Genomic DNA, 12,066 nt, shown 5'->3' on the forward strand with positions numbered 1-12,066 from the left:
AAGAGTAGTGAAGATGTTGTGGCCTTGCAAGAAGACTTGAATAAATTGAGTTATTCGGCATGGAAATGGGGATGTGAGTTCAATGTTGCAAAATGTAAGGTTTTAAAATTTGGAAAACAAAGATGGGATGCAGAATTTATGCTTGGTAATAATGTATTGTTGGAGGTAGAGGAAATAAGAGATCTGGGGGTGATAGTGGATAAGGATCTAAAATTTAGGGGACACATCACCAAAATTGTGAAGACAACACAAAGGTTTCTGGGAATGATGCGGAGGACACTGACTTGTAGAAGCAGGGAGATTCTTGTTCCGTTGTATAAGGCTTTGATTAGGCCACACATGGACTATTGTGCCCAGATTTGATCACCTGGTTTTGAGAAGGATGAAGAGATGTTGGAAAGGGTCCAAAGGCGACTGACTAAGGTAGTTTCTGACCTCTGGAATGTCGAGTATGAGGAAAGATTGAAAAGATGTAATTTGCAGAGTCTAGTGGAGAGAAGGAAGAGGGGAGATATGATAGAGACCTACAAGTTGGTAAGGGGTTATTATAGGATCAATGGTGGAGAAGTTTTACAGAGAATAGTGGGAGATCAGGGGAGAACCAGAGGTCATCCATGGAAACTGTATAAAGAGGGTGTGAGTAGGGGAGTGAGAGGCAGGTTTTTTTCGTGCAGAGTTGTGAATGATTGGAATGCCTTGCCTGAGAGTGTGGTGTCTGCAAGGAGTTTGAATGTGTTTAAGACCCGATATGATGAGATGTGTGTGAGATAAAAGGACCTCCTAGATGAGTCTTTGACTCCATGAGGTCTTGTTTAATAATAATAATAATAATTTCTGTTAAGATATCATTCACAATCTTCACTTTCCACCTCAATTCATCACTGTCATACCTGGGCAACACACTGACTACTTTTCCTGTCACACTTTCCTATCCTTCTCAACAAACTCCTGATATCCAGTCTTACATGTTTCTTTCTCCTAGTCAAGCCATTCTCTTTTGCTTACTTAATTCTCATATCCAATGCCTCAATCACCCTATTCATTTTACCTCCAGGAAAACAAACCTTATGCATCTTCTTGTTTACCACACCTCTAATCAAATCCCTATGCAATACCACTGGCAAGTCTTTCATTATCTCTTTCATGCCAACATCATTTGTTTTCATCTTCTTCACTCTTCCATACATATTTCTAGTTCTGTTCATTTCAGAACTGGAAATATGTATCTGGAAAAGTGCTCTTTTACACTGTCCCGCTTTGCTTTCAGATGCTTTCTCTTTGCTCATCCTTCTCTTAGCATTCTTGCTACTAACACTTTCATTTTCCAATACATTAACTTGTCAAATCCTCATTCAAATCACACTTCACCCACCTTCCTTTCATCTGCCTTAAATATCCATAATTTATCTACATAATGAAACGAATACATATTGCACACTCACGAGTTGCCCTGGTGTTGTATCACTTTACCCTAGTCCTGAAGATACTTCAGGCGCAAACTTTGTTTGCTCACACTTGGATAAAGGATTAAACTAATTTTATTATATTATACTCTAACCAAGTGAAAAAATAAACTTTCAACATCTTTCTCTAAATCCAGAGTAATTTATTAAAAAAGGGTGGCACACCATTTGGCAACTCCTATAGGTAGAGATGACCTGCTAATGCTTCTGCCTGGTATTTCCACTAGGGCCTGGCTCCCACTGAAGAGACCTCAATAAAGGTCGAAACTAGTCTGGGTAGTGGCCCTTCCTTTAATGCATAACATTAGACATATCCGCAAGGAGATGTGTTTTGCATTATAGGAGATACTGAGTTAGGAGTGTTGGTAGCTTTCTCCACCTTTGCAACGAGTTGCCCTGGTGTTGTATCACTTTACCCTAGTCCTGAAGATACTTCAGGTGCAAACTTTGTTTGCTCACACTTGGATAAAGGATTAAACTAATTTTATTATATTATACTCTAACCAAGTGAAAAAATAAACTTTCAATATTATATATTATGACTAAAATCAAATTTAAATTCCTGCCAAGATAAAAGCCACTGCCATCTTTTCTTCACAGGTTACTATACTCTGCTCTAAGTTTTAACAATTTTATAATGAAACTTAAACAAACAAGCCCACACACTAGAAACTCAGCAGGCACACAACTTTTACTGCAACTCTTACTCATAAATGCACTCTTATTTAATTAATTATTCCAAATTACTTATCTGAAAATATGGAAGCCTTCTTTACACAAAACTTCCAGCCAGATAAATGGAGTATCACTAATCTGTATCTGAAATCCTGTCAGAAATGCAAAAGTTCAGAAGATCACATTACAACCTGTCCTTTTTGAATCCCCCCTGGGGGGGGAGTGAGAGCACTGTGGAGCCTGTAAGAACATATATGTCATACCTGATCTTCCAAATCAGTCTAAGTAAGAAGGCACTTTCAAACAAAGTATACTTTTTAAAGTCAGTAAAAGTGAGTGACAAGTAGTTTGAATGTGTTTAAGACACGGTATGATGAGATGTGTGTGTAAGATAAAAGGACCTCCTAGATGAGTCTTTGACTCCATGAGGTCTTGTTTTAATAATAATAATAATAATAATAATATCAGCCAGAAATTAACTCAAAAATTCTAGAACCACAGGAGCCACTTTCCCTGTAAAATATTGATAGAACAACATTTATTAAAATTAATAATAATGAACCTAATATAATAACTGAGCAGTTATAGGCAACTGCAAACAAATGAAATTGTTATACAAGAAGAAATCAGAGAAGAGTAAATATAAAAGAAAGTAAGATATCTAAAAGAATTTAAAATCCAGACAAGATCATCAGAAAGAAAAGATGTCTTAATTTAAAAAATTTAGAAAAGATTAAATAGAGTGGAAATCAAGACAATGTTTTTGGAATTGCTGCCGTTGCTGCCTGCACAATACAGTCTGTAACACATCGACTGCTTAATTGCCGGCCTGGTTGGCCGAGTGTTAGCGCATCTGCTCTCCAGTCAATAGGCTGCAGCTTCGAATCCCGCTGTGGACATGGATGTTTGTGATTGTCTGTGAAAATAATAGTGGTGATGGTGGACAGTAGATGCCATTAGTGTAGATGAGGTGGTTTGTGGATGAGGTTGAGTGGTGGAGACAGAGAGTTGTAGGATAGGTGCCCTCCCTCGATGAGTCTTAGGACTCCCTGGAGGTGTCAAATAATAATAATAATAATTGATATGTTGTTTGTCTGGCTGCTTCAGCATTAAATTTTCCAAGATGGGAAAAAGTATTCCAGTCAGCCTGCTCCATTTTTCACATAAGCAACTGTGTGTGTGGGGGGGGGGGGGGACATGGTTGCTATAAAGACATAGTGTAAATAAAGAATAAATGTCTCTTGTGGTAATATTGGCTAGATAACTCAACACCTACATGTGTGCATCTTGCCCGACATATCCATAGAAATGAACGTAGGAACCTATTGACCACTGTGGCAGTTTTTCAGTCCCAGGTTGCAGTGACACTGTTACAGTGTGGATGATGAGGCCTGATGTGTACTGAGTCAAAAGTTTATAGAGTTGATGACCAGGACGGATGTAGTCCTAGCCATATCTCTTTGAGACTTCTTCATACTTTCTTTCTTAGGTGAAGTTCATATTAAAGTAACTGGTAGGACCTTATTTTTATGTGAATTCTAGAAACATGAATGCAGAGTATGCATGATGCAAACCATCATATCTGTAGAAAATTGATGCTTTGTGTGGGTAACAAATATTCTTGCTTACAGATGACTTTGAACCCATAGCCTATTGGCTGGATAGTGCTATTGGTAAAATTTACTCAGTTATTATTTACAGTGTATTAGTATTTGCATATTTATTAATATGCAATAAATTTCATCCCATAGAATACATGAAACAGTTTGGATTAAATGATTTCAAAAGGATATATTGTTTTGCAGAATGCAGTTGTAATACCTGTGGCACCTATATTTGTGATCATGCTTCAGGAGAATGCCAATGTTGGCCTAATGTATATGGAAGTCACTGTGAACAGTGTGCTGTAAGTAATTAGTATGCAACATTTTATTTTGCTGTAGATATTTTATAATAAGGCTTGGCATCTTCTGTTAAACCTATGCTTTAAGTTATTTTTTTTTAACATGGTTAAAGCATTACCATTATAAGTATTTTAATTAAGTAATAATTTATCATCAAATCTCTAATATGTACTCTCAGGGAGTGTGCAGAATATTATAATTGTATGACATATAAAAGCTATATCATTACTAACTAATCTGTCATCTGTCAAGACTCTCATGTTATCAGATCTATATTTCTGTCTTTCTAATGCACTTCTTACTATATCAATCCCCATAGAATCTCTCTTGGTCTTCTTCTGGGTCTTTTATATGCCATCATTCCAAAAGTTCTTTTGCTAATCTTTCCTCTGCCATCCTTTAAGTGAATATACCTCCTGAGATTAGCTCTTCTAACACATTCCTGAATGCTAGCAATGCCAAGCTCCTACCCAACATCCTCATTTTTAATATGACACTGCTTGTGAGAAAGATTGATGCTCCAAGAGGACGTCAATGTGTGTGCAGACAAAAGAGAAGTGGATGACCTAGGATCAAGGGAAAACATTTGGATTGGAAGAAGATTCGGTTCTGAGATGAATAAAGAGAAAAAGAAATGGCTCAAGATAAACATGGAGAAGTCACATCAAATAAGTGCTATCAGTGGAACTAGCTATAGATTCAGGAATGTGCAACTATGTTTGTATACAAATGCTAGAAGTGTAAGAAACAAGGCAAATGAAATGGTTGCATTGATTGAGTCTGTTCACCCAAGAATTGTTGGAATAAGTGAGAGATGGTTGGATGAGGATGTCATCCTGATAGGATTGAGAAGGAAGGGTATGATGTGTTTCCTGATGATAGAAAGGATAAAAAAGTAGGGGTAGTACTATTGATGATACAGAAAGAGTAATGTTCCATACAAGATAGAGATGCAACTTGACAGGCAACTAGATGTTAATAAGGCTGTGGAACTTGATCATATATCACAACGTAATTTGAAGGAATGTGCCATGGAGTTGGCATCTGCCTTGACATATTTTTTAATATCAGTCTTGCATTGGGTCAAGTTCCAAAAGTATAGGAGGCCAGGATTGTGCTGCTTCATAAGGGAATTGATAGAACTCAAGCATCAAATTATAGGTCTATCTGTGTGTCAGATGTTGTGGTTAAAGTGTTGGAGAGGCTGGTGAGAACCAGGATCAAGAATTATGTTGACATTAATGGTATTATCTTTGATGGACAGCATGGATTTGCTAAAGGGAGGTCATGTTTTAGTAATGTTACTTATTACAAAAAGGCTTCATTGGACAGAGGAGGGGGGGTACACAGTAGAATACTTCGATTTTGCAAAGGCTTTTGATAGATTACCACATGATGGTGTTGGATATTAGATTAGTTCATTGGATCAGAGCCTGGCTATCTGATAGGTATCAGCAAGTTGTGTATGGGGTAGCAATATCCTGGAAGAGGAAAGTCACTAGTGGTGTGCCAGACATCTATTTTAGGGCTATTGCTGTTTAACCTGTATGTTAATGATATTTGGCGAAGATTTGGATGGGGATGTTCAGATGTTTGCAGATGATGCAATGTTGGGATGAACTATGAGGAGTAGAGTGAATGCTGACCTTACAAGAAGATTGAATAGATTGAGTGAATGGGCATGGGAGTGCAGATGCCAGTTCAATGTTGCAAAATGTAAGGTTTTAAAATTTGGGAAATAAAGATGGGATGTAGAATTTACACTTGGTGGGGATATGTTGTTGGATGTGGAGGAAATAAAAGATCTTGGAGTTATGGTGGATAAGGATCAAAAATGTAGAGGACACATTGCCAAAATTGTGAGGACAACACAATGAATTCTGGGAATGATGCAGAGGACATTGACTTGTAGAAGTAAGGATATTCTTGTTTCCATTGTATAAAGCTCTGATTAGACCACACATGGACTACTGTGCACAGATTTGGTCACCTGGTTTTGAAAAGGATGAACTGATGTTGGAAAGAGGATCCAGAGGCAATTGACCAAAATAGTTTCTGATCTCTGGAATGTTGAATACAAACAAAGGTTGAGATGATGCAATTTGCAGAGTCTGTTGGATAGGAGGAAAAGAACTGATATATCATAAAGATGTACAAGTTGGTAAAGGGTTGTTGTTGTTTTTTTGGAGTAGTGCTGATGATGATAGTAGGGAATTATGTCCACATAAGGTAGACATGAAGGAAGAAAATTTATGTCCACATATGGTAGACATGAAGGAAGAAAATAGTGACAGTGATTATGAGGCTTCGGGTGTAATGTGGAAGCAATAGGAAGACATATTTTGTTGGATGTTGCTATAGGCTAATGAATGTAGAAGGTGGTGATGAAGAAACATCAGAGGATTAATGAACAAAGGAAGGGATTATTCTGGATGAATTATGGCAGTATAATTTGGAATGAATAGATAGCATTTGGGAATAAGGAAAATGAATTTCTTGAGTTCTTGAGGAATAACTATCTCGGGCAGCATGTGAAGGAGGGCACATGAGAATTGAGAGTTCTGTATCTGATCATTTCATCAGAGGATGTAATTGTGAGAGGGGTTAACCACTTTCCTCCAGTTGGCAAAAATGATCATGAAGTGATCGCCTGGGTTGTGGCAAGCCATATGCAGACTTTTGTGAGGAAAAGATGTGTGGACTTATAAGGCTGGTTATTATGACAAGCTTAGGAGACAGCTAGGATCTATAACATGGAATGAGCAGTTGAGCGGGTAAGGAAATAAATTCTGCATGAGAACTGACAAAGAAATACATAACAGCATCAATGTGTGAATCTATTCCGAAGGCCAAAAGGCTGAATAAGGTAGATGTAAAATGAATGAACTCGGTTATTAAGGAAAACAAAAGTACAGTACAAATTGGCAAATAAGGTAATGAAAAACACTAGAGAGTTTTTAGATATGTGCCAAGCAGAAGGAAGAATGATTATGGTAAGATGATGTTAATGGATCAAAATGATATTATGGTAACTACTGCAGAAGATATTGTTGAAGCATTCGGTGATCAGTTTATAAAGATGTTTTTTCATCCTTATTAGGGTGGAATCATGAGCAACTTAAGTGTGGAGGACATAGGAGAGGATGACTTAATTGTGAGTGAGGAGAAGATATTTCAGGAAATAAAAAACCTTGATGTCATATCACCACACATATCTTAAGGGAATGCTCCATGGAATTGGCAATAGCATTGGCATGCCTGTTTAATAAGTCTTACAACAGCACAGGTTCTAAGGGAGTGGACACAAGGTAAAATTGTTCCACTGCATAAAGGCAGTGATAAGGCTGTGGCTACAAATTATTGGCAATCTGTATATCTGGAGTTGTGGTGAAGGTACTAGAGAGATTAATGAGACGTAGGATACAGAAATGGGTTGATAAGCAGTATTCTATGTGGTTTTTAGCATGGGTTTGTTAAAGGGAGATCATGTTTTACTAACTTACTTATATACTATAACAAGGTAACAGATATCTCGGACAAGGGTTAGATTTTGCAAAAGCTTTTGATAGACTGCCACATGACAAGCTTATAAATATGTTGAATTTTTAATTTAAATAGCAGACTTCTGACTTGAATCAGTGACTGGCTATCAGATAGGTTTAAGTTGTACATGGTAGGTTCAATATCCGAAAACAGGAAGGTCACTAGTGATGTGCCCCAGGGATCAGTCTTGGAACCATTGTTGTTCAGTTTGTATATTATTGATATTGGGATGAGCTTATTTGGTGATATCAACTATTGCAGATGATGCAAAATTGGGGAGAGCAATGCAGAGTCAAGTGGATATTAGGGCCTTCCAGGAGGACTTGAATAGACTTCATGAATAGGCAGGTAAGTGGAACCATCAGTTCAATGTTGCAAAGTGTAAAGTTTTGAAATTTGGTAAGCAGCGATGGGATGCAAAATATACACTTGGTGGGAAAAATAAGGAGGTAGAGGAGAAGGCTGTAGTGGTGGACAAGGATCTCAAAATCAGTGGCCACACTGCACACAAGTTATGAAGATGTCATATTGGATAATCACAGTGATGGGGAATATCCTGACATGCTGAAATAATGAGATTATGATACCATTGTGAAAGGCCTTGATCATGCCTCGTATGGATTATTGTACACAGATTTGGTCAATAGGTTTTCATCATTATGACAATATGTTAAAAAGGCCCACAAAGATTCACAAAGGTGGTCACTGGTCATTGGAATGTGGAGTATGAGGACAATTTGAGAGAATGTAAATTGCAAAGCCTTGTGAATAGTAGGAGGAGGGGGGGGATATCACTGAGACATTTAAGTTATTCAAAGGTTGTTATCAGGTTGCATGGAAGATATTTTTCAATGAATTAGGTGGGAGAGGTGGGTAGAACAATAGGCCATCCCTGAAAACTGTAAAAGTAGAGTGTGAGCAGAGGAGTGAGAAGTAGATTCTTTACATGGAGTGTATTTGTTGTGTGGCATGCATTGCCTGAGTCTGTAATGAATATAGACATATTGAATCAGTTTAAGGTATGGTTGGATGAGTATTGTGTGTGTGTGTGTGATAATGTGTAACTCCCACGATGAGTCTCTTTCTCCATGGTGGTGAGATTATAATAATAATAATAATGATAATGGTGAGTTGAGACGAAAAACAGGAATCATGAGTGATGTGTTGGCAGATCTGTGTGAGAAGGGAGTGGAGTTTGTCAATGAGTGAGATGTATTTGATGGTAAGATGGAAATGTACAAAAGTAAATGGTTGTATTTGGTGTGAGTCATTTAGAGAGACTTATTGCTTCAAGGAGGAACGACTGATATGAGCTTAAGAAGTAAGAAGTTGGCAAGAGATCAGGAGAGTGGAACTGATGAATTTAAGTTATTGTATATGAGAATAGTAGTACTGTGAGTAATGATGAGAAGTAGGTTTTTTTTGCATAGAGAATTGTGAATGATTGCTTGAAACTTGGGTGTCTGCAGATAATTTGAATGTTCACAAAATTGAACACAAAGCTCATTATAATGAGCTTTGTGTATGACAGAAGTGACCTTCTAGATGTGTGTGACTCCACAGAATCTTGGGAGAATAATAATGATGATGATGATGACAGAATGAGAATGCAGAATGGAGAGATTGTGAGAACTAAGATAAAGAATGGTTTATAACAGTAGTATTCTCAGTGGTTTTTCAGCATGGGTTTGTTAAAGGGAGATCATATTTTACTAACTTATGTACTATCACAAAGTGACAAATGTCTTGGACAAAAGAGATGCATATACAGTGGTATACTTAGATTTTGCAAAAGCTTTTGATAGACTTCTACATGACAAGCTGATAAATAAACTGAAAGAAATGGGATTGGGTAACAGACTAGCAAGTTGGATTGGTAACTGATTCTCAGAGAGGCATAATCTGAAAGTTGTATATCAAGGTATAGCATCCCAAAACAGGAGGGTCACTAGTGATGTAACTCGGTATTGGAGCGATTGTTGTTCACTTTGTTAATTAATATTATTGGGATGGGTTTAACTGGTGATATACAGTTGTTTGCAGATGATGCAAAATTGGGGAGTGCAGTGCAGAGTTAAGTAGATATTTGATTGTATGAACAGGCAGGTAAGTGAAACTATCAAGTGAGTGTTGTAAATTGTAAGGTTTTTGTAAGCAAAAAATTGGATTCAAAGTATAACAAATAATTCAATGCAGAGTATAAGGAAAGTATCTAGGTGTGGTGGTGGTGGACAAGGATGTGAAATACATGAGCCACGTTGTACAAGTTGGGAAGTCATCACATTGGATAATGATAACAATACGGAGGACCCTGATTTGCAGAAATAAAGAGGTTATGATTCCATTGTATAGGGCCTTGATAAGACTTCATATGAGTTATTGTGCACTGATTTAGTCAACTGGTTTTTCACAGTGATGAGGATATGTTAGAAAGGGTCAAGAGAAGATTCACAAAGGTGGTCAGTGGTATTTGGAATGTGAAGTATGAGGACAGATTAAAATAATGTAAATTACATAGCCTCATAAATAGGAGCAGGAGGATGGGAATATGAGTGAGACATAAGTTAGTCAGGAGTTTTTCTCAGGTTGATATGGAAGAAATTCTTCATGAATGGAAGAGGATTATTATTATTATTATTATTATTTAGGCCTCCAAGGAATGAAAAGACTCATCGCAGGAGGTCCCTCCCAGGAAACACAAAGTCTATCATACCACTCCTTAAACTCATTGACCGTTCTCACTCTCACCACTCTATCAGGCAATGCATTCCATGGTTCAACCACCCTCCATGCAAAGAAACCACTCCTCACCCTCTTACTCACACCTCTCCTTCTATCCACCAAACTCTTCAGTCCACATTCCCTCAGTTGATCCTCACAACTAACATTGTACAGTCCTGAAACTGTCTTTGTTATCTGTCTCTGTACCCTTTCCACAGTTAATTTATCCCCTTCAAATCCTGGGGACCAAATCTGAGAACAATAGTCTAAGTGTGGTCTGATCAGGGTCTTATACAACGGAATGATAACTCTTTTATCTCTGCAAGTCAGCGTCCTTCTCATTATTATTATTATTATCTCCCCAAGACCTCGTGGAGTCAAAGACACGTTTGGGAGGTCCTTTTATCACACACACAGCTCATCATGCCGTGCCTTGAACACATTCAAACTCCTTGCAGACACCACACTCTCAGGCAAGACATTCCAATCATTTACAACTCTGCACGAGAAAAACCTGTCTCTCACTCCCCTACTCACACCTTCTTTATACAGTTTCCAGGGATGACCTCTGGTTCAGCAATCCTTTGTGTTACCTTCACCACCTTTGCAATATGTCCTTTGAATTTCAGGTTTCTATCAATCATCAACCCCAGATCTCTTGTCTCCTCTACTTCCTTGAGTATATCTCCTCCAATAGAGTATTCAGCGTCACATCGATGTGTCCCAAACCTCAAGACCTTACATTTTGCTGCATTAAACTGATACCCCCATTCATTTGCTCATCTGTCTAGCTCAGGAGTCGGCAACCTGCGGCTACGGAGCCGCATACGGCTCTTTAAATGAATAAATGCGGCTCTTTTCATTATAAAACGATCTATCTAAACAGAAGTAAAAAGAAATTTTTTGTAGGTCAACTGACCCCTAACCATATATCAATACTCAAAAAACGTCAGTTTACATTGGGCGCGATCAGCCAGGCAGAGCGCTATGCAAGCACTACTTTGTAGTGAAAATTAATGCTACAAATTAAATTAATTTGTAATGAATGGTGATCGCTACAGTAACACTACGATCGAACTGTTGGCTCGGACACATTTATGATGTCACGCTAGGCTAGCACATGTAGCACTATGGTAGTGCTTTCCTGTGTGAACGCTCCCATTGTCTTCGCATATTATTATTATTATTATTATTATTATTGTTCCGGGAAACTCCAAGGAGTCGACAGACTCATCGAGGGAGGCCCTAACATCATGTCTGGAACAACTATTCAACATTCACACAGTATCTATCATATCTTGCCTTGAACGCATTCACGGTCGTAGCACCCACAACAGACTCTGGAAGCTTATTCCACTCATTCACCACTCTCCAAGTAAAAAACCTAGCTCTAACACCCTTGTCAACCACGCTCTTGCCCAGCTTCCATGCATGGCCCCTAGTCCTCCCACCACCAGTCATATTTTCAAAAATATCTTCTGGATCAATCATATAAAAACCCTTCAGTAATTTGAATGTCTCAATCATATCACCCCTCCTTCGCCTATCGTCCAATTTCTGCAACCCACAAATCCTCAACCTATTCTCATAAGGTTCATTCCACAGACCTGCTATCATCTTGGTCACTCGTCTCTGGACCCTCTCCACTTCCTCCCCATCACGAAGAAACCCTGGTGCCCATAACTGGGCACAGATGTCCAGATGGGGTCTTATCAGGGCTCGATACAGAGGAACAACAACTTGTTTGTCTCTGCATGTTA

The 12,066-nt window shown here is 38.2% G+C and overlaps 1 protein-coding gene across 1 annotated transcript in view; it reads left to right on the top strand.

The window, feature by feature from the left end:
• Positions 1-12,066, top strand: part of LanA (laminin subunit alpha) — a 1,191,635-nt gene that overhangs the window by 693,847 nt on the left and 485,722 nt on the right. Inside the window, exon 34 of the mRNA XM_090391815.1 lies at positions 3,944-4,044. Within this exon, the coding sequence (XP_090247941.1) occupies positions 3,944-4,044 (101 nt within the window). The remainder of the gene's footprint in view (positions 1-3,943; positions 4,045-12,066) is intronic.

The sequence above is a fragment of the Typopeltis vanoorti genome, chromosome 4 (genome assembly GCF_054136105.1).
Source record: "Typopeltis vanoorti isolate ZY-2024b chromosome 4, IOZ_Tvanoo_1.0, whole genome shotgun sequence".
In the NCBI taxonomy this organism is placed as follows: domain Eukaryota; kingdom Metazoa; phylum Arthropoda; class Arachnida; order Uropygi; family Thelyphonidae; genus Typopeltis; species Typopeltis vanoorti.